The sequence below is a fragment of the Danio rerio genome, chromosome 25 (assembly GCF_049306965.1).
Source record: "Danio rerio strain Tuebingen ecotype United States chromosome 25, GRCz12tu, whole genome shotgun sequence".
Taxonomy (NCBI): Eukaryota; Metazoa; Chordata; class Actinopteri; order Cypriniformes; family Danionidae; genus Danio; species Danio rerio.
In genome coordinates this window covers 16,387,650-16,411,032 of record NC_133200.1, presented here as the reverse complement: position 1 = coordinate 16,411,032, position 23,383 = coordinate 16,387,650, and the positions used below count along the sequence as shown (strand labels likewise).

Here is a 23,383-nt window from a genome sequence, read left to right as displayed (position 1 = left end):
CCAAGTTTGGACATCACTGCTTTAATCTAAGCCTTGAAGCAAACTTGAGCTGATAGCCATCGCCAAAGCAAAACGAATCTCAGCTGGCTCTATGAACTATGAATGACACACGCAGAGCGGAAAGACTTTAGAACAGAAGATTTTATATGAGGAACTTACATCATAGCCACTGTTGCGAATACCCCTTCTAGATCTCTCCCTCATGACCAGCATGTCCATCTCCGTCTCCACTGGGCTCGGGGTGTTCAGAGACTGCCTGCTCCAATATGCTGGCTCCCTGTGGGAATCACTGGACAGAGGAGGAGGGAAAAGTACAGTATTGTGACCTTATAAACCAACATATTGTTACGAAAGTCAGGGGCAATATAAGTTATGATTCATTTCTATTTTTACACAAGCTAAAATATTAATGTCTAAACATTACATGCTCTTTTTGAGCCCATTAAAAAGATCTTCATTCATGCCACAGGGGGAACAGAATAAGAATAAATAGGGCTGTTTATTTGTAAGAGCTTTGTTGTTTTAGCACAGAAGGAATTGCACAATAGTAGGAATTATGCAAATGAAATATATGCTGTAAAACTGCTGTAAACTTGAAGGAGGGGATTTAAATAAAAAAATTCTTTCATTCAGCAATGATGTATTAAATTGATCAAACATTTTACTAGACATTTACAGTGTTTACAAAATCAAATACATCACTGAAAAGAAATTATAGCAGTTTTTTTCAATATTGATAATAATAAGAAATGTTTCTTAAGCACCAAAGTTAAAAATTTGCATTACATGTATAAAATGAATTTTATAATATTTAATAATTGAAATTAGTTGTTTTAAACTGTAATAAAATTACATCTAAATGTAATATTTTAGTTTTTACATCAATTGATATCAATTTAAGCTGTTATTTGTATAACAATTATTCACCTTTTTCAAAACAAAATATATAGATTTTTAAAAACACGATTAATGTTTTTAATCTACTAAAACAACTGAAAGCCTTGAAAATTTTAGTTAATTATGAACATTTTAATTGATCGTATTGTTAATTATGAAAAAACTTATAACTTTATGCGCCCTATCATAAACCCAGCACAATAGGGGGCAAGACGTGTTTGGCACGATTTGTTGCTATTTTCAGAACAATGCAACCCTAATGTTCCAGCTTTGCATCAAGTTGTTTAAATAGAAAAACTATTTGAGCCTCTTTATGGACTCATGGGTATTCCCGTCTAGAAAGGAGGTGTGTAAAGGTGCATTGTTGTCACATTGCTATTTTAAGGAACTAGAACAGACAGTACAATTGGCCAGTTAAAAGCAAGTCTAAAGTCCAGCGCAGAGCACGTTAGTTGTTAACCCCTTAAAGGGGAGGTACAGAATGTAATTTTAAGGCTTGTTTTGGTGCTTATTCACGTGAGTATAACAATCACTCAGTGTGAACTGTCAAAGACTAAGCAATCTAAGAGAATCAACTAATAAGTCGCCAACACCTGTGAGATATTGGCATTCTAAATATCTGGTCCTGTCAGCGATTCAAATCATGCTGTGTGAAATGAGTTCTGGCTGAAAATGACATCGACGATCACCTACAGCCAATTTGAAAGCAGCATCCACTAGTGTGAGGATCTGCAGGCCAGTGTTGGAGGAGAAGTTTAAAGCAACTCATTTTCCGTTTGTCTGGACCCAAGAAATGGAGGAAAAACTAGAGTAAATTTGGCAGGAGCACCCCTCTCTGTTTGACGTGTCATCTGAGCAATATCACAACCGGGTCAAAAAGGAAAAAGGTTGAGGAGAAATTGCTAATTCCCTTCAACCCTGGGTAAGCAAATATGTACATTTTCTACCCCATTAAAGGCTTTATTTTCATTATGTAGTTAATAACAACGTGTATTTGGTAGTAAAAAGTAGTTTGGACAAAGTTTGTCCGCGAGTCTTCTTTTTGTAAAATCATGCAGTGTAAAACCTCCTGTCGCTAATCCATCCTGCAGTGTAAACAAAGCAGCGACAAAACGCTACCTCAGATAGTCATGCAGTGTGAAAACATCTGTGGCACGACTATGAAAATCATGCAGTCTAAACTCGAAATAAGGGGGCTAACCGTACGTTTAAACTGAAAGTGGCAAGAGCGTCAAAGGTTGCTACATCGATCTCGAATTTAAAGGGGCCATTGCAGCATATCAGTTACATTCCTGCATAAAACATGCTTTGCATGAAAATATTGCACACTTTTTAGCAAATTCATTTAACAGTGCAAGATCAAGTTGCGTACAGTGTGGCTTTGCTCCACTTAAGTATCCTATATGTCCATATGTCTGAAATATCCTGAAGCAGCAATACTGTTTTGTATTGAGATTCCCGCTTTATTAAGGAAAAAAATATCTAACATTAATGAACATCAGTAACTCACCAGTAGCTTTTTAATGTAAGTTCCTGTAAGAAAACATTGCAAATAATTTGAAATACAGCGACCGCAATAATCAAACCCTTGGGAATAACTGTGGTCGGAACCAAAGTTCACAGTGACTGTGTTCTCTGGACTCCTCTCAAGCGGTGGACTTCTACAGTCCGATTGCTTGCTGCCGAAACGCTTCATAGCTCATTACCATAAAGTTCACTCTATTTCAACTCTCCTTGACGCCCACACCGGTGAAGACGCGCCTCGCTGCTTCTTGCAGCTTATCGCCGCCGGCTCTCATTGAAAATGAATGACTTCCGGCTATTTTGGCACTCTTGCTGCTTTCGGTGTGAACGTACGGTAATAATATTGACCATTAAATGTTTTTTTTTTTTAAATCAGACTTTCTCCAGAAAAAAATATTATCAGAAAAACTGTGCAAATTGCCTTGCTCCATTAAACATCGCTTTGAAAATCATATCATCATATTTGAAAACGAATAAATATTTCAGAAGGGCTAAGAATTTTGCTCTTAACTGTATAGAAATACACATTCCATTTGCATTCGCTTGTATCTACAAACACACGTTTGAGCTTCTCTAAATATTTCGGGATGACTAAGAGCAGGGATTCAGTGTCCACCCACCTCCTGCGGTACTTTACATAAGTGGAGGGTTTCCTGTCCTCCTTGGGCCCCCTCAGATCCTCCAGGTCCAGGGAAGCGTTTTCGCGCCTCAGCCTGTCCCGATGGCTGTACATGTGTCCACTGCCACTCCCGCTGCTGCCCGGCCCGTCACTGTAACCTTTCCTTTTGGCTTTTAACCTCAGCTTATTTCGATAATGCTCAATGTCCGACTTCTGCTTCAGCCCCATGTTGACCTGCAGGTAGAAATCTCATATAATTATAATTTCTTGCTAGCTGCTAAGCCAAAATAGATTTTTTTTGGCTGATCCTGAGGGAAAAACAGTGTCTACAGAGCAAATCCTTTCTATTCTCATAATATGAAAGTCGTAAAGGGCCTCCAAACCACCAGATGTTTTTATTATTATTATATTAAGAGAAAAAACATGAACATGAACATGAAATGATAATGAAAATAGTCACTCTCATTGTTTTCTGTTAAAGCCATGTTTTGTTGTCCTTCCTATATGACTTCCAAATCAGTCAAATCCAATGATGTTACAATAGACCTGCTCCATAATGATGCATTTCTCAAAGTGCTATGCTACAAAAAATGTATTTACAAATGCAATATAACATTTTAATAAAATTGTGAATAGTTTTGTATATTATAAAGTAATTATGATATACCAATATTAAAATAAAGCTCATACTAATCATAAATATGAAACTTTTATTTGGTTTGATTTATATTATTATTTATTTGACTGTTTTATTGCATAAAATATTATTAAATGATTCCTTAAATTAGATCAAGCAGCTTGTATGCAAATAATGCTATCATCAATAAATAAACAATATAATATAATATAATATAATATAATATAATATAATATAATATAATATAATATAATATAATATAATATAATACAGTATAATATTATATAATATAACATAATGTAATATAGTATAATATAATAAAATATAATATAACATTAAAACATAATATAATATAATATAATATAAAATGTAATATAATGTAATATAATATAATATAATATAATATAACATAACATAACATAACATAATATAATATAATATAATATAATACGGTATAATATTATATAATATAACATAATATAATATAGTATAATATAATAAAATATACTATAACATTAAAACATAATATAATATAATATAATAAAATGAAATATAACATAATATAATAAAATATAATAAAATGTAATATAATGTAATATAATATAATATAATACAGTATAATATTATATAATATAACATAATATAATATAGTATAATATAATAAAATATAATATAACATTAAAACATAATATAATATAATATAATATAATACAGTATAATATTATATAATATAACATAATATAATATAGTATAATATAATAAAATATAATATAACATTAAAACATAATATAATATAATATAATAAAATGTAATATAACATAATATAATAAAATATAATAAAATGTAATATAATGTAATATAATATAATATAATATAATATAACATAATATAATATAATATAATATAATATAATATAATATAATATAATATAATACAGTATAATATTATATAATATAACATAATATAATATAGTATAATATAATAAAATATAATATAACATTAAAACATAATATAATATAATATAATAAAATGTAATATAACATAATATAATAAAATATAATAAAATGTAATATAATGTAATATAATATAATATAATATAATATAATACAGTATAATATTATATAATATAACATAATATAATATAGTATAATATAATAAAATATAATATAACATTAAAACATAATATAATATAATAAAATGTAATATAACATAATATAATAAAATATAATAAAATTTAATATAATGTAATATAATATAATATAATATAATATAATATAATATAATATAATATAATATAATATAATATAATATAATATAATATAATATAATATAATATAATATAATGCCAAGTCTTTTCAAATTGCTCTGTTTTCATGGTTAAAAAATTCTGTAGTAGTGTGGACTTCAGCCGAAACTGTAACAAATCTTGTGGTTTAAAACAATATGTACTAGTGTAAACAACACTATGGTGTGCATCTAAGTGTGCTCACACTGTTGTTGGTTGACAGTCTGAAGGATCTGTTTACAGAAAAATGTATTTAGCCAAAAAACAAAACAAAAAAAAAACTGGAAACTATGCGTTTTGCATAGGGCCTCTATAATATCAGACCCACTCAGTGTGTCTTTACAGTAGGTTCCTGTTGACAAGCTCTCAACACAGGTACAAATAAATCAGCAATAAAAGATTTCTAATGAACTCACCTCTCCGTTGAGAATGACAGAGTCTTGGCTGTGGCTGGACGAGTCCGGATAGGAATAGTTGAGCGGAGCCGCCATGGGTTTGATGGTGATGAGGCGCAGAGAGCCGGTTAGAGAGTCATAATGGTCTGGAAAACACACACAGGAGACTGATAAAATTACTGTAAGAGGGTAAAAGGCGCATCAGCAAAAAGTGCAGCTCTAAATACTAATAAACAAGACTGACGCTAGACACTGATATAGGCACTTATTTTTGGGTTTGTGTGAGATCTTGGATGGCAGGTTTTATTTTTAGGTGCAAATAATGTTACTGTATTGAGGTTTGAAGAGTTTAAAACTGCTAATAAAACTTGTATGAGAATATGTCTTTAAGTCACTGAACTGATGCATGTTGACTTCTTTGTGTTTGAAAGTCTGCGTGACATTAAAATATATGATATTTATTTTGCTAAGGCACATTGTTAGTCTTAAGGTAAATAATTAATCTGTGCAAGTTAATCTACTGAAAAAAACTGCTTGTTTTTGGTAATCTTTAATCAAAATCTTGAACCTGGAATAATAGTCCTTCTCTGATGATCAGTTTGATGGCAATGTCTCTCAAACCTTTATGCCGTGGTCACACTACAGTTTGAGCATGCAAAATTCAGTTGCATATTGCTGTGAAAAAGGGCGGGATTCAACAAAATGATTAGACATTTAAAAAAGTGAGCGATTGGTCCATTTGGTTTACATTTCTGTAACTGAGGTCACATTTGATCTTTTATTGGTCTCAAGAAATCATCTTATGCGATTTCGCAGGTCAGAGTTCACCAAGTATGAACTTATCGAAATGGCAAACTTGGCGCACGAGCTTGTGTTTCCAGTCTGCTACAGTCGCATGTTTATGAATGAAAATCTATAAAGCGAAAGTCCAGTGTGACCGCGGCTTATGTTTGCTGCAAGTAAAGGATGAAAAGATGAGAGGAGGAGTGCAAAAATAAACCCCGCCCCCTCCTCAATATTACTACTTAGAAATACGTCATACTGAAATGAAGACCGCAGCAACTTCTGGTTCACGTGGACTTTAACAATGTTTGTCAAAACTAAACAAAATCAAAAGATTTTTTATACTTTGATAATGCTTTTTTTACTGAAAAATATGTAAATATATATTATGCGGTTCAACTTTTTACTGGAAATTAATTGTATAATACATTTAGGATTTTAGATCTATGTATTTGTTTCCTTGTTTTAATATAAAAAAGTACCATTTAAATATTTTATTTTTCGTACACTTATATATCTAGCAAAAAATTTTTATATAATATAATATAATATAATATAATATAATATAATATAATATAATATAATATAATATAATATAATATAATATAATATACAGTTAAAATAAGAATTATTAAACCCCTTTAATTTTTTTCCCTTTCTTACATATTTCCAAAATTATGTTTAAGAGAGCAAGGACATTTTCACATTATGTCTGATCATGGAGAAAGTCTTATTTCTTTTATTTAGGCTAGAATAAAAGCAGTTTTTAATTGGGTTAATCAGGTTAACTAGGCAGGTCAGTGTAACTAGGCAAGTTATTGTATAACTATGTTTTTTCTGTAGACTAATTAAAAATATATATACTGTAGCTTAAAAGGCCAATAATTTTAACCCTAAAATGGTTTTTAAAAAATGAAAAACTATTTTAAGGTCAAAATTATTGGCCCTTTGAGCTATATTTTAAGCTATAATAATGTCGCTAATTAACACACACAATGCATTTTTTTTCCAACACATCCCATATTTTCTAAAATATCAGCCTCTACCAAATGTTTAATATGTCGGTTTATGTTAAAAGTACCGGAATTAATGCATATACTATGAAAAATCTGAAAATATAAATTGCAATGTAATTTTAAAACATAATCAAAATAAAACATTTGTAAATGCTAAATCCTCTTTTTTTTTAAATATGCCTTGACATATTTCAGAATCTTATTTCATTTTTTTTTTTTTTTACAATAAAACTAAAGTCAAGTTTCATAGTGCAACAGGTTCATTTTTGTTTGATTTCTGTGTAATCCAACAATGCTTTGTGTATAACCTATTATTCAAAAACGTCATTCTTTAAATGACTTTAACAGTCATTATTTAAAACAGTCAAAGTATGGTCAACTATTTGGTAAAGCGGGGAGTCAAAGGGTAAAAATATAATGATTTAATATTATCCAAATAATAAGTTTATAAATATAAATACATACATTTTTTCATTATACAGACAAATAAAACAGATTATTTTAATGAAATATAAAATATAAAATCAAAGAATTATAGTAAAACTGTTTTAAATTTAAAATGCTGCTTTGAGGTTTAAAAAAAATAAAAAAAATAGAGATTTCATAAACATTTGAGAGAAGGATATTGCTCCTTTTCTTTGTGTGTCTTCCTCACCGTTTCTGGCGTGCTGCTCTTCTTTGGGTGTTTTCTGTATTGTGGATCTGCGAGCTGTGGAGCTTCTGCCAGTGTTCAGTTTCCCAGATCCACTGCTCGAAAGAGAGCCGTCCTCGCTTGGCAACCTGCTGCGGGTTGCCATGGCAACAGAGGCAATGGTTAGTTTGCAGCATGCGGTGTGATGCTGGGTTAACAGTTAACAGCCCTCTGGCCTCTGTTAACCTGCACTAAACTACAAACATCCCTTATCATGTTTGTGCAATTTAAAGCAAGACACTGCAGATAAATTAGAGTAAATTAGAGTTCATCTATAATAAAATAGAAAATAGTTATCATCATATTTTCCCAATTGGTTGATTACATTACATTAAAATGGCACACTTTACATTTTTTCTAAATTGTTATGTTCACATATGCAAATAATGAATTATTTAATTAAATATGCACTGATTTGCATATATTTGTAAACAAAAAAAATATTATTTGAACATTTAAATAAAAGGTTTTAACAGAGGGGGTTTTGAGAATCTTTTTATCACTACATTATTCTGAAAATACTGCAAACAGCCAAAAAATAACAAACTTTTTGCATAATAAAATCTTAATAATAATGAGAATTATGCAATAACAAATTCCTCTATAAAAAACCTTCAGACTTTAGATATAAATAAAATGGTTTATGATTTTTTTTTGTTAATAAATTGTCTTAATTTATTTTAAGAAAGCAGACTTTAAAAAATATAAATCATAGTTGAAATCTACATATGCAAATTGATAAAGTCCAAAAAATAGAAACACTTAAAATTGCATTTTGGATTTTTTTCCTTCCCATTAGACTTCAAAAAATAACCGTGAAAAGCCAAAAAAATCTCCAAATCAACAGGTGTATGAAAACATGGTTTCTTGTCCTGTGCAACAGCAGGATGAATTCTGCTCTGGTTCAGAAGCAGCAGTGAGCCACAGAGCGCACATATCAGAATGCACATCATGTGCTGAGCAGACTTGTAAAGCATTGCTGCTAGAAAGAAAGTTGGCAAGCACATCACATCAACACTGACTTACTGGAACAAAGGAAATAGAAAAAAAAACTGTTGTTTATGGCATAAAACTCATAATCGTGAAGAAAGCAAACATGTGCCAAGAGACCTATATTAGATAAAACACAATAAAAATTGAACAAAATGAAGGATTGAATATGAAATTAAAACTGAGCACATATACTTTTTTAGAATAATAAATTATTCCACAGTAAAATATTATAAATATATTTATATATAATATGATATATTAGTGCTGTCAAACGAATAACAGCAATTAATTACATCTAAAGTAAAAGTTATTTTTTACGAAATATAATGTATTTGTGAGTACTGCATATATTTCTGTGTATTTTAATAAATACATTTCCCCTTCAAAAGGGAACTTCTTAGTGTGTCTGTATGTGCTTTAGACCAGTGGTCCCCAACCCCCGGGTCGGTACCGGTCTGTGGATCAATCAGTACCGGGCCGCACAAGAATGAATTATCTTTAAGTTGGAAGATAAAGTAGTTGCATTTAAAGCCAAACTGGATTAGTGGGGACTGCGCGTGAACAGAAGCACATTGGACATGTTTCAAACATTAGCGGGGATTTTGTGTGAGACTGAGCGTGCGCGCTCACTCACCAAGCTGGTGCACGATCACCAGTCTTCACTGTTAAAGGAGTTTGAGCGCTACTTCCCAACCTCAAAGGACCCATAAACGGCCAAGGAATGGATACGTGACCCATTTGTCAACAAACCAGCTGAATCCAGCATGTCCATGCAAGAAGAAGACCAACTGCTGGAGATCGCAAATGACGGCGGCCTTAAAACAGTGTTCGAGACAACATCTCTGCCGGTTTTCTGGATAAAAATCATGGCAGATTACCCAGAGATCGCTAACACAGCACTGAACACCCTGTTGCCATTTCCAACATCCTATCTGTGTGAAGCCACTAAAACAAGGCAAAGGAGTAAACTAGACACAAGCAACCCACTTCGGGTGTCAATAGCCCCTTTCACACAGGGATACCGGTAAATATATGGAAAATTTCCGGAATGACTTTACTGGTAATTCAAAAAAGCGCTGTTCATACAGGCGAGGACATTACGGATTTTTTCCAGAAAAGAGCATTCACACATCCATTCCAAAATACTGGTAATTCTGACATTATTAACCAGAAATGAGCTCTGAACAGCTGCGCTTGTATTTGTAAACATTTGACTACATCACAGACTCTGTGGATGGATCAGTTTTGTGAAATACTTCGATGAAAATGTATAGAGAAACACTTTCGGATGTCAAGATGTACATGATATGTGTGTGTGTGTGTGCTGGCGCTCACAGGCTGTTTCAAGGGGCAAAGCTTGAAGGTAAACAAACAACAACTTATCATAAGCATCTAATCCATAATTATTTACACGGTTGGCATTAAGATGAACATATAAACGTTATCTGACTAACTTCTAGCAGCTGAATGTGTCTGGAAAAATATTTAAAGGCTTTTATTCTCATAAACCGCGCGGACGTTAATGCGTCTGACTGTTCTGATTGGCTAAAGCAGATGTCTCACGTCAGCACGTTCTAGACGTGCACGCGCTCTTTCCAGCAATCTTCCTTCTGCCATTACCCCCAGATGGGACCATCTCGTTGCAAAGAAACAAGCTCAGGGCTCCCATTGATTTAGCGTAATGGACAGTTTTTGATGTTATAATGTTATATTGTTGGAGCAATGTGTTAATAAAGTTATTACTTCCAAATGTTATAATACCATTGTAATGTTGGAGCAATGTGGTAATAAAGTTCCATATGAGTACACAGTGGATTCACGTTTATTATTATTATTATTATTTCAACCCCCCCCAGTCCGCAGTAAAATTGTCAAGCGTTGACCGGTCTGCAGTTAGAAAAATGTTGGGGACCACTGCTTTAGATGACCAATCACTTCTGAAGATATGAAAACGGGCCAATGAATGCCAAATGAATTGGGAGAGCTTAGCTCCACAGCTGAAACGGATGAGTCGATTAGGGCTATATCAGTCGGCTGTTGGGAGTTAGCTCATCAGAATTGTTGCTTCAGACCCAATCTGAGACTGAAGAACCCTTCTGCTGAGCTGACTTCCAACGCTGAAGAAAGCATTTCCTTCACCAGTGCGGGGGAAGACGTTCTAGTGGTGGTCGAGCTGGGTTTCCCGTCCCCTTGGCGTTTCTCTGGTGATCTAAAAGAGCAGTTTCAACTAAGAGCAGAATTCTCTAAGAGAGCACACGGTCGTACAGAGCGTCTTTTAAAAGATGTCGTCTCTGGATGCGGTGGATTCCTCACCCCAGATGACAGGCACAAGTATTGCGTCACATACTTGGGGGTCTAACATGTTGATGCGGTGCTCACGGACAGTTCCTGCCTGCATTCCGATGGCTTGACTGTTGCGCAACTGAGGTCGCGTCAAGCTCTTTTATTATGGCAAGTCACCCCTGCTGCTCCCCTCCAAGCGGTAAGCACTTGGGAAGGCCTGAGCGTTACTGTGGGGTCTAATCCGTTGCTTTTGGGCCAGCGGACCCCTTGCTCCTCATCAGGGCGCTCTGTTTCTGCGAAAGCCTTCCAGACACGTCCCCCCCCCCCCCCCCCCCCCTGTCCCCTTCTTCCCAGAGGTACACAGAGAGCTCAGGCAGGCATGGAGGGCACCTTTTTCTGCCCGGACCTCATGTGCTCCCGGTCTCACCTCTCTCAATGACGGAGCAGCTAGGGGATATGATGTGATTCCCCAGGCGGAGCGTGCTATCGCGGTTAACTTGTGTGCGCAGAGCCACTCTACTTGTAGAGGTCCACCTAAACTCTCTTCCAAAGCTTGCAGATTACTCGGAGTCTCTCACGGCCAAAGCCTACACCGCTCCAGGCCACCTTCGCTCTGAACGCTATGGCCACCTATCAACGCTACCAAGCCGAGAAGCTGGTCGAGATGCAGGAGGGAGGTTCTACCCCAGGCTTGATGCATGAGCTCCGCACAGCTACCGAAAATGCTCTCATGACCACCAAATCATCTGCCCGTTCCCTGTGAAAGACGATGGTCACATTAGTCGTCCAGGAACGCCACCTATGGCTGAGCTTGGCTGATATGGGTGACGTTGACAAAGCTCGCTTTCTTAACACTCCCATATCCCAGGCTGGACTGTTCGGCAACACCGTTGGGGAGTTCATCCAGGAATTTTCCCCAGTGAAAGAGGAGTTCAAGCTATGGGGTAAGTCTGCTCCTCCTGCTGCCCCTTCCGCTGCGTCGCTCCTCGCCGAGGGCGTCCACCCACGGCTTCAACATCCAATCCGCTTCCGCACTCCACTAGCCAAGCAGCAACACCGATCCTCCCGCGGGGCAGTTTCCTCTCTCTCCGGATGCGCAAACCCGAGCACTGCCAGTCTGGGACGCTGCGCCTTCCAGCTCGCAGCGCCGTGACCCTTCCCCTTAGGCCCTTAGAGTGCACCAGAACGGACTCCTTTCTCTCACTCTGGCCTCATCGAGGGATCCAGGGAGGAAGGTAAGAGAGATTCGGTATCTCTTAAAATTCTGTCATTTAAGACAGCTCTGCTAATCGCATTGGCATCATTCAAGAGAGTTGGGGAGGCATTTTCGGTCAGAGAATCATACCTTGAATTCAGGCCCGGTGTGCCCAAGGTTCCTTACCACCCCATTTAAAGATCAGGTGGTGAACCAGCAAGCGCTGCCTTCGGAGGAGGCAGGCTCAGCCCACTCACAGCTTTGTCCCGTTCGCGCTTTGCGTCTTTACGTAGAACAAACGCATAATGTAAGATCATGTGAACAGCTCTTGATCTGTTATGGTGGTCGGCAGAAGGGAAGTGCCATGTGAAAACAGAGGTTGGCCTGCTGGTTAGTTGATGCCATCGCCCTCGTCTATCAATGCCAGGGCGGGCCGCGACCTCCTAACGTGAGAGCGCAATCTACAAGGGGTGTCGCTTCCTTATGGGTGTTAGCACGCAGCGACTCTCTCACAGATATCTGCAGAGCTGCGGTTTGAGCTCCCCACTTGGTGATGCCATATGCATTATTACCACGGTGTGTTCCCCCTTATTAGGCTGTTTTGTGTCTTCCCTAAACCGCTAACCAACTTATCATATGTAGCACTCCCCCTAATTAGGACTAGTCCTTATGTCTCTTACCATCAAGTCTCCCCCTCTGGGTAGCAGGTGGTCTCCGCTGCATCCTCCCCCTTCGGGGACTGGCACGCTTTCCCAACTTACTGTCATATTTGCAAAAATTCCAGGTCTATATTAGCTAGGTAAAAGCACACTTACGACCGCCGACTAAACATTAAACATTTTATTTCCATGTAATGGTAATATGTTGGGCCTAGGGGATGTTGCAAGGTTGTGCTCTTGGTGATGTCAGTGCGCTCATGCTTTGACTTGGCAAACTACACATCAGGAGCGCGACGGGCTTTGGCTACTGTTGCACTTTCCATACAGTCTCCCAAAAGTCTGTTTATACAGACACACGTAGAAGTTCCCCTATGAAGGGGAACCTCCTGGTTACGTATGAAACCCACGTTCCCCGAATAGGGAAAAGAGACGCGTGTCTCCACTGCCACAGCACCTGAGTCTCCAGCTGGGAGCTGAGAGATCGGCTCTTCAGCAGGCAAATTCTGATGAGCTGGCTCCAGCAGCTGACTGATAAAGCCCTAATTGGCTCATCACTTTCAGCTGTGGAGCTAAGCTCTGCTAATTCAATTGGCATTTCATTGGCCTGTTTTCATATTTTCAGAAGTGACTGGTCGTCTAAAGCACTCCCAAAAGTCTGTTTATACAGGTACACGTCTCCGTTTCCTATTCGGGGAACGTGGGTTACATACGTAACCAGGAGGATTGCTATATTGTATAAAATATTTGTTTATATACAGTACCGGTCAAAAGCTTGGGTCTGTTTTTTATGTTTTTTTGAAAGAAAATTATTCTGTTCATCTAAAGAAATTTAAAATTGATAAATATTTATTAATTTTTTTTATTACTCATTGTAAGTATTTTCAAATGAAATAATTAGTCCAGTCATTATTGCTTTTATTACTATTACCATTAATAATGATATTAATAATAATAATAACAATTAATATTAGAGTGATTTCTGAAGGATCATGTGACTCTGAAGACTGAAGTGATGAAGCTGAAAATTTATCAATAAAATCACTGGAATAAATTATTAAATTAAATGATAAAGTACTTTTAAACAGTTATTTTATTTTGCAATAGCATTTCACAATTTCTACTGTATTTCTGATTTAATAAATGCACCGTGGTGAGCAGGAGAAGCTTATTTTAACACTTTTGACAGGTAGCGTATACAGTATAGTACATCAGAGTATTTCTTTCGTGTTTTATGTACAGTATGTGTGTTACGTATTGATGCTGACTAACATATATGTGTATCTACATGCAGTTTATTAAAAGGAAAGTCGTGCAGGCAAAAGTCAAAAACAGGAGCTAAACATAAAGGTAATCCAATAAATGTAGTCACAATACAGGCAAAAGGTCAAGCGGCAAAGAATCAAAATGGTGAACTAGACAAAAATAAATATACAGTTGACGTCAGAATTATTAGTAAGCCATTGTATTATGATGATTTGTTCTGCAGACAATGGAAAAAAATAGCTTAAAGGGGTTAATAATTTTGTCCCTAAAATGGCTTTTAAAATTTAAAAACTACTTTTTTTCTAGCCGAAATAAAGCAAATAAGACCAGAAGAAAAATTATTATCAGACATACTGTGAAACTTTCCTTGCTCTGTTAAACATCATTTGAGAAATATTTAAAAAGAAAACAAAATTCAAAGGGGGGCTAATAATTCTGACTTTAACTGTATGTATATTATACAATTCAGACATAATTTAGTATTTAAATTCTAATCCCACTTACATTTTCCTCACATTTTTCCTTAATCATAATACAGAAATGAAGCAAGCTGAAACAAGGATTCATATTTATTGTATCATTAAATTTTATATCGTGACATCCATAAAGTTCAATGAAGATTTAAAGCAGCAAGGAATATTTCCTCTCACATTTTAAAAATGCTTCATCCGAAACCCATATCTCACTAAGAGGAGCTTATAAAGCACAGTCAACAAAATATGAATATTGCATGAAATCTGCTAATCTCTTAGACATGCGTGCCAACAATCTGCCATGCACATAACACCCAGCGCTGCTGAATTCACACATGCACACGTCTTGTAGGTCTAACACAGTCGGGCAGAAGAAAGCGCTGCCCAAGCTGCCGATGGGCACACTGAATCATACATGATTCTGTAGCTGTGAGTCTGCATCACTTCCCAGCATGCATCTCAGTCTGTCTCTGCCAGCTTTAAATGCTCATGTATTTACCGCTTTTGCTTTTCCAAATAATTATTTCCCCAGCCCCGCTCTCTGCAGGCTCATTTCCCTTTAATCGAGCCACACAGTAGAGATAACAACTGGGGGAATGCATTTGTATTCCGGCTAATAAACACGGCGCTAATAGAGAAAGAGCAAGAAAACAACAACAGGAAGAGGGAAAAAAGAAGAAACGCTGCAATGATTTCAAGGATCAATGCTTTTCGGTCTGTCCCACGTACAACGTAAAGGCATTTTTATGAGCGTGAGATGCGGGGTGTTGGGTTTTAATGACCTTGAAGGGCTGCGAGTCGAGCGCTGATAAATTTCTTTCCATCTTTCATTTGCATTTTTATATGAGACGAGAAAAGGACCTTGGGAGGTTTCGCTCTTTGTGAAGAAAGAAAGACATTTCTCAGAGGAGTCGAGGACAAAGAATAACACACAGTAAAAATATGACAGTATCAAGTGCTTTAAACTCACGATTTGATCTGTGCTTTATGGTTTCTGCTCGTGTGATATGAACCCGGAGAGATCTTGTATTATAGTCCACATTATGATATACATATAATGTTTGACTTTGTTCTCAGGTAAACAGCGCTGACTGTTTAAAAGAGGCTGTTTTCAAACCGCTTTTTCTTTAAAGAAAATCTTTTCAAACAGTCAGAATGCAAAACCAATCGCCAAATGAATGAAAAGTATGCCATAAACATACTGATTTGTGCTAACAATGTAATAGCACGCTAAATACATGTTAGCAACAATATAATTATTGCTCAAAACATGCAAGCCACACGCTAATTTATAAGATAATCAAGATAGTTATGTTCATTTATGTCAATAATAGTAATCATACCAGAAACAGGTTATTAAAAATGCTAATTCATGTCATACTAGATATGCTAAAACATAAAAAATATGCTAATTCAGGTTATGAATAACAACATAATACATGCCATAAACATGCTACCAATGTAGAACATGTCAACAACAAGCCATCAACATACTAATTCATGCTAACAATATGATAATCATGCTAGAAACAAGTTAGCAACAATGTAATTGTTGCTCAAAACAAGCTAGCCATGTGCTAATTCATAAGTTAATAAAGATAAAAACATGTTATGCTGATTCATGTCAATAATATTAATCATGCCAGAAACATGTTATCAAAATGCTAATTCATGATATACATGCTAAAACATAATAGAAATATGCTAATTCATATTAACAACATACATGCTATAAAAATGAAAACAATGTTAGCACATGTCAAAAACACGCCATCAACAAACTAATTCATGCCAACAATATGATAATCATGTTAGAAACATGTTAGCAACAATGTAATTCTTGCTCAAAATATGCTAGCCACATGTTAATTCATAAGTTATTCAGATAAAAACATGTCAGTAAAATGCTGATTCATGTCAAAAATAGTAATCATGCCAGAAACAGGTTATTAAAATGCTAAGTCATGTTACTAGATATGCTAAACATAAAAGAAATATGCTAATTCATGGTAACATCACAATGCTATAAACATACTATCAATGTTAGCTTGTCAAAAACACACCTAACACACTATTTCATGCTAACCATATGATAATCATGCTAGAAACTTGTTAGCAGCAATCTGAAGGCTCCTACACGCTTTTCGTTTTTGTTTGCGTTTATCGTCAGCGTTTTACGAGACGTTTTTCCACATTCAAACCCCAGCAATTTTCACTGGTATTAAGCAGAAGAGTATGCAAAATCACTCCTTGACGTTAGATGTTGCTACAAAACTTTAAGCTGCTGACACCCGCTTGTAACACAGAAGAAGAGGAGGAGAGGAAGTTCACACGCTTGTTGTTGAAGTTTCTGGTGACTTGAACAAGCATAGATGGTTCAAGTTGCAGCTCCAGCTCTAGCGATGAAGAAATGATTATTGTTCACAAGAGCAATAAGCAGCTCCACGTTTATATCGCCTCTGGGCATTTTTTTCAATGTGCACTTGCATAGACAGTTTTGCGCTTGAGCGCCTCCAAGTGCTGTTTAACTTCAGCAGCTCCATGCACGTGATCAAAAGTGGCAACCTGATTGGTGGAGAAGGTTTTAATGGCGCATCAAATAAAAAAACGAGCATAAGGCGTTTTTTTTAAATTACGCCTTTGCGCCTGGCGTTTTGCGCGTTGGTGTGCACGATCAAATTGACGCCCTTTATATAGTCATGAGGCGTTAAACGTTGATGGAAAATGTAAGCCTAGTGTAGCCTAGTGACCCACACCTCATTTAAATTATTTTGTTTTGACATTTTTTATTTTACATTCTTTGGGAGACAAAATCACAAGTGTTTCACCTTAAAGCCTTCCTCGGTGTGTAATCACTAGGCTCCTTGAAACTAGATATGCTAAAACATAATAGAAATATGCTAATTAATGCAACAACAGTAATACATGCTTTAATACATGCAGTAATACATGCTTTAAACATGTCGGAACAATTCCATTAACATATAATTCACGCTAACATTAATAACCACTCTAGAAGCATGTTAACAACAATGTTATTTATGCTAGAAACATGAAAGCCACATGCTAATGTATAAGTTACCAATACCATACTAATGTATAAGTTACCAAGTAAACACCATCAACATACTAATTCATGCTAATGGTATTACAAACATGTTAGCAGCAATGTAAGTCATCCTAGAAAAATGCTACCCACACATTAATTTATGCTAACAATAAGTTAATCATGTTAGCAACATGTTAGCAACAAAACCACAATTGTTTTGCCTCAACACCTTCCTTAGTGTGTAATCACTAGGCTCGTTGAAACTAGATGTGCTAAAATATAATACAAATATGCTAATTAATGCTAAAACATACAGTAATAACACATGCTATAAACATGTTAAGAATATTAAACATGTCAAAATAATGACATTAACATAATTATTCATGCTAACAATAATAACCACTCTAGAAACATGTTAACAACAATGTTATTTATGCCAGACACATGCTACCCACATGTAAATTCATGTTATCAATAAGTTAATCATGCTAGAAAAAATTTATCAAAATGCTAACTCATGTTATACTAAATATGCTAAAACATAATAGAAAAATGCTAACTCATGTTAATAACATTAACCATGCTAGAAACATGCTAATTCAATTTAAAGAATGTCAGTCAAGTTAAAAAAATCCTATTTTGAACATCAACATACTAATTCATGCTAACAATAACCTCTCTAAACATAATAGCAGCAATATTATTCATGCTAGAAACACGCTACCAACATGCTAAGTCATGTTAATAATGCTAGAAACATGTTAATTTAATTATAAGAATGTCAATTAACATGTTATATTGAACTTCTCATATATAGTTTTCAGCATTAATAATATAACAGAAATGCTAATAAATGCTTACAACATACAGTAATAACACATGATAATAATGACATGAATAATGACATCAACATACTAATTTATGCTTACAATAATAGTCACTCTAGAAACATGTTAGCAACAATGGTATTCAAGCTAGAAACATGTTAGCAACATGCTAATTCATGTTATCAATAAATTAATCATGCTAGAAACATGTTAGCAAAATGCTAACTCATGTAAATAACATTAACCATGCTAGAAACATGCTAATTTAATTTAAAGAATGTCAATAAACTTAGAAACATGCTATTTTGAAATGTTTCTGATCCATACCTGCACAAAATATATTTTTAAAAATTGCTACATTTAAAAAAAAAATGATTGTTTCGAAAGCAATTTAAGATTGCTTAACTAAATATAAATGACTTATACTTTACTAATATATACAAACATACACTTAATACACTTTACTGAACATACTGTACACCCAGACGTCACCTATATACTATATAACTGCAGGTTAACTATTCTTATATATTTTTAACTGTTAAAAGCTGTTGGTTACCAGTTAATAAGTTGTATGCGGGCAATTAAACACAAAACTGTCTCAAAAACATGAGTATGTACCAATCAGATGTTAGCATGCATATGCCATGTCTGTCTATCTTGCTTTAGATTCTAAAAATATGTCAACAGAACAATGGCTTTGTTCTTAAGCACACAGTGTTCTTTATTCCTCCCTCTAAGGCTCTCAATGTCTCAGCTGTGTCTTAAACTCAAGATCTCAATCCGCTCGCTGGTAATTATACGTCATACTTGAGGTGAACATGATTTTCCAGTGGAAGGAGATAAGAAATGCAACCGAAATAGAACCTTGTGGTCATATCGGGTGGAAAGGCTTTTAAAACATTCATGGAAGTCAGGCTTTAAAGCCTTGCGTGTTCTATAGAGAGTTGAGCGATATACTATCAGCTTATTCCATTTGGCGCGGCTAAAAATATGCACATACTTTCAAGGCGCTCCTTTGTTCTATAATAAAAGCACTCACCTGAGATGCATATCTGTTGGCTGGGGTCTTTTTGAGGCAGTCCCATCTTGCAATGTCGTCACCCGGTCTTGTGTAAGCGGGGCGTCCCGTACGGGGAGGGACAGGACGAGGGTGTCTTTGGTGACAGTGACAGCCTCTTCACCTGTCTGGCCCATGTGTTGCTTGGCGTAATCGAAACCCTGCACGGGCTGGAGGGAAAATGATAGATTTGATTGGACGGTGGAGAAATAAACAGAGCATAGATGATTTTAAAAGATGCCTATGAAATAGAAGAATAAACAAATTGCTCTGTTGTTGTTGCAGTTGTTTGCTTATAATGTACAATTTTCTTTTTAGAATTGTGTGTTTATATTTTTGGGAATTTGAGTTAACGTATTTTTGTATCTTGCAATTATGGGTTTCACGAGTTCACAGTGTTGTTTAATGCTAATAGCAGGTTTGGTATGCTGTCCCGGGAGAGAACACTAAGCTTGGAGATATTGAGCCCAGGGCTCCCGCCAGGGCAATATGCCTGTAAGGGGGTCCACGATTATGTAGGTCTTGAGAGCTCCCCCTGGTAAAAGGAAGAAAAGGAGGAGATGGGGTGGAAGGGGGGATTCTTCTAAAATGAAGATAAGGGAAGTAACGTAAATAGGGCTATTCGTTGTAGGTTTGGATTAATCTGATTGGCTTATCAATTATTGTGGATGAGAGACCAGCCAATCATATCACATGCTACTCTCAAAATTAGTTTATTAAACTTCACTTATTACAGATTTCTATCGTTGAAAATTTCTGAAGTGCGACATAGGCTATAAACTCGCAATTGCAATAAGTAAAGTTAGAACTGTGATATATATATATAAATGAAGAGTCATAAACCTGAAAATTGTGAGATATAAACTTAAGATTCAGAAGAAAAATGTCATGTTTGAGATTGTATAATGTTGATTTTATCCAGAAATTAGATTTAATATCTCAGTTTATGTTGTTGTTTATGTTTAAGTTAATATTTTGCAATTCATAGAAAAAATTCTGAATAGAGATATTTAAGCTTGCAAAATATATATACAATTGATATCAGAATTATTAGCCCCCCTGTTTATTTTGTTCCTCAACTTCTGTTTAACAGAGAGATTTTTTTTCAACACGTTCCTAAACATAATAGTTTTAATAACTCATTTCTAATACTTGATCTATTTTATCTTTGCCATGATGACAGTAAATGATATTTGACTAGATATTTTTTAAAACACTTCTATACAGCTTAAAGTGACATTTAAAGGCTTAACTAGGTTAATTAGTTGGCAGGTTAGGGTAATTAGGCAAGTTATTGTATATCGATGGTTTGTTCTGTAGACAATCAAAAAAAATATAGCTTATAGGGGCTAATAATTTTGACTACAAAAATTAACAATTAAATAATAATTAAATCAGCAAGAATGCCACAATTATGTGGGAAAATGAGTTTATAATTTTGGGATTCTGATTTTGTCACAATTCCAACTTTAAGTCCGACTTCCAATCTCAAAATTACGAGTTAAATATGACATTTATGACATAATTATGTTTCCCATTTTAATTTATAAACTTACAAATATAAGTTAATAATGTTCTAAAAAAGACAGAATTGTGAGAAAGTCTATGAATGAGCAACTGCAAGAAATAAAGACTGAATTATGGTGAAAAATGTCAGATATATAAACTAGCAATTCTGAAAAAAAAAAAGTTAGAATTGTACATTTATGTTTTGCTGTTTACGGTATATCTCTTAATCACAGTATGACTTACTGTATTTCAGAATTGTAAATTCAATTATTGCAAATTTCAGGTCATGAACTCACAAAAGTTTTTCTTACAACTGAAAGACGAACCCTGATGGTGAAAAAAGTACTCATAGAATTGATTGGAAGCGAATAGAAAAACGCATGATATTAAGTCACAATTCAGAAGCGAAAAAACTGCGATATAACCTTCAAATTCTGACTTTTTTATTGCAATTCTGACTATTTTTCTCAGAAATCTGTGATCAAAAATGTCAAAACTGTGAAATATCAACTCAAAACTTTAGATCTCACAGTAAACTTAAAATGCGAGACAAAATTCGGAATTACTAGATACATTTATAGATTTTTCACTCCTGTGGTTGAAACTAGATCTCGCAGTAAACTCAAAATGCATGACAAAATTCACAATTGCAAGATAAACTTCTAGATTTTTATTTTTTTTACTCCTCTGGTTAAAACAAGCCTTCATATAAGAGTTACATAATCTCTGCATCAGACGTTTCATTTCAATCCGCATAGGAACGCCGGCCATCCTAATTTATTCATGAGCTAAAGGTACTCTGAGTCTAACTATATTTTATGGAGGCCGCATATGATGCATCAAGTTGCCATGGGATATTTAATATGGAAGAGCTATGGAGCCGCTGGTTTTAATGAATTATGGATCAATCTCTCTCTAGAAGAGGGGCGGACGGCGGCTGGGAGACTCTTGGATCTTTTTAAAGGTGTATGTGTCAAGGGGCGACGCTGTTATGATGGAAATGTGCGATTAATCTAATTAATGATTCATGCGAGGTTGCTCTTTGTACATGGTGTTGTCACATTTACAAGATTCTTTAGTGAAGTGTTTCATTTCTACACCGTGAATGTTATCAAACAGAATGGACAATGTCAAAATTCTGCCTGATGCATTAAGGTATTTACAAAATATATTAATAACAACATTATTTATGCTTGTTTTTATAATTGTAGTAATTTTTATGATTGAAATCACTGTAATGTACTGTAAAAAAAACAGCAGTTAAATAACAAAAATTACTGTAAAATAACAGCAGTTAAATAACAGAAATTTTCTGCTGAATTGAATTACAGTAAATTTCTGTTATTTAACTGCTGTTCTTTTACAGTAAATTTCTGTGATTTAAATGCTGTTATTTTTCAATAAATTTCTGTTATTTAACAGCTGTTATTTTATCTTGTATCTTATCTTGTTTTTATTTTAATGTTTTATTTAATAATATTTAAATAAATAAATAAATAAATACAGTTGTATAAATTATTATTTTAAATTATTTATATATTGAATTTATTTTACACAATGATATTATTATATAAAAATAAAGGAAACCATATTTATCAATAATAAAATGACATATCGTATATTAAAGGATTATTTCAAGTTTTACTGATCAATTTAACATAATTACATAAAATCCTTCTGGCGAGTGTGAGATGATGTAATGCAAACTTTTAAAATAGAGACACATCCAATAATAATTCATTCAAAATATCACATTTACATAATATTAACAAAATACTTTTTTACATTATAAGATTGCATTTAATAAATACCTATTTTATAATTATATGCATGTTATTAATTTACATTTACGTACATGTATACATACAGTAAATATATTTATATAAAGTATAAATAATAAATAACTTTTAAAATGTGAATGTGAAATGTTTTATGGAGTGAGTGTATGATGACAAAGTTAATCTAAATTAAATCAGGCTGAATAAACATCCAATAAAAAAATGTAAATTATGTATTCATAAAAAATCTTTAATATTAATAATAAATGGATGTTTTATACGGTGGCCGAGAGAGCTTAACACGCTGCAATGGACAAAATTTTGATTCCCGCTCCCGCCAGGTTTTAGCCCGAACCCGACTGCTCCCGCTTATATTCAGCATTTGTGGTCCCGCTGCATGACCTGCTCCGTTTTCTACCCGCCGCGCCAGTTTCCGATAACGAG

At 34.6% G+C, this 23,383-nt stretch overlaps 1 protein-coding gene across 8 annotated transcripts in view; it reads right to left on the bottom strand.

The window, feature by feature from the left end:
- kiaa1549la (KIAA1549-like a) overlaps positions 1–23,383 on the bottom strand; it is a 128,379-nt gene that overhangs the window by 11,856 nt on the left and 93,140 nt on the right. For 4 of the 8 annotated variants that reach the window (XM_073942981.1, XM_073942983.1, XM_005174360.5 and 1 more), the window contains 5 exons: positions 19,635–19,822; positions 7,812–7,939; positions 5,379–5,503; positions 3,042–3,274; positions 160–289 (listed from right to left, as the gene is read on the bottom strand). In XM_073942981.1, coding sequence (XP_073799082.1) covers positions 160–289; positions 3,042–3,274; positions 5,379–5,503; positions 7,812–7,939; positions 19,635–19,822 — 804 coding nt within the window. The remainder of the gene's footprint in view (positions 1–159; positions 290–3,041; positions 3,275–5,378; positions 5,504–7,811; positions 7,940–19,634; positions 19,823–23,383) is intronic. The other 4 variants (XM_073942982.1, XM_073942984.1, XM_009297940.4 and 1 more) reach the window with 1 other exon arrangement.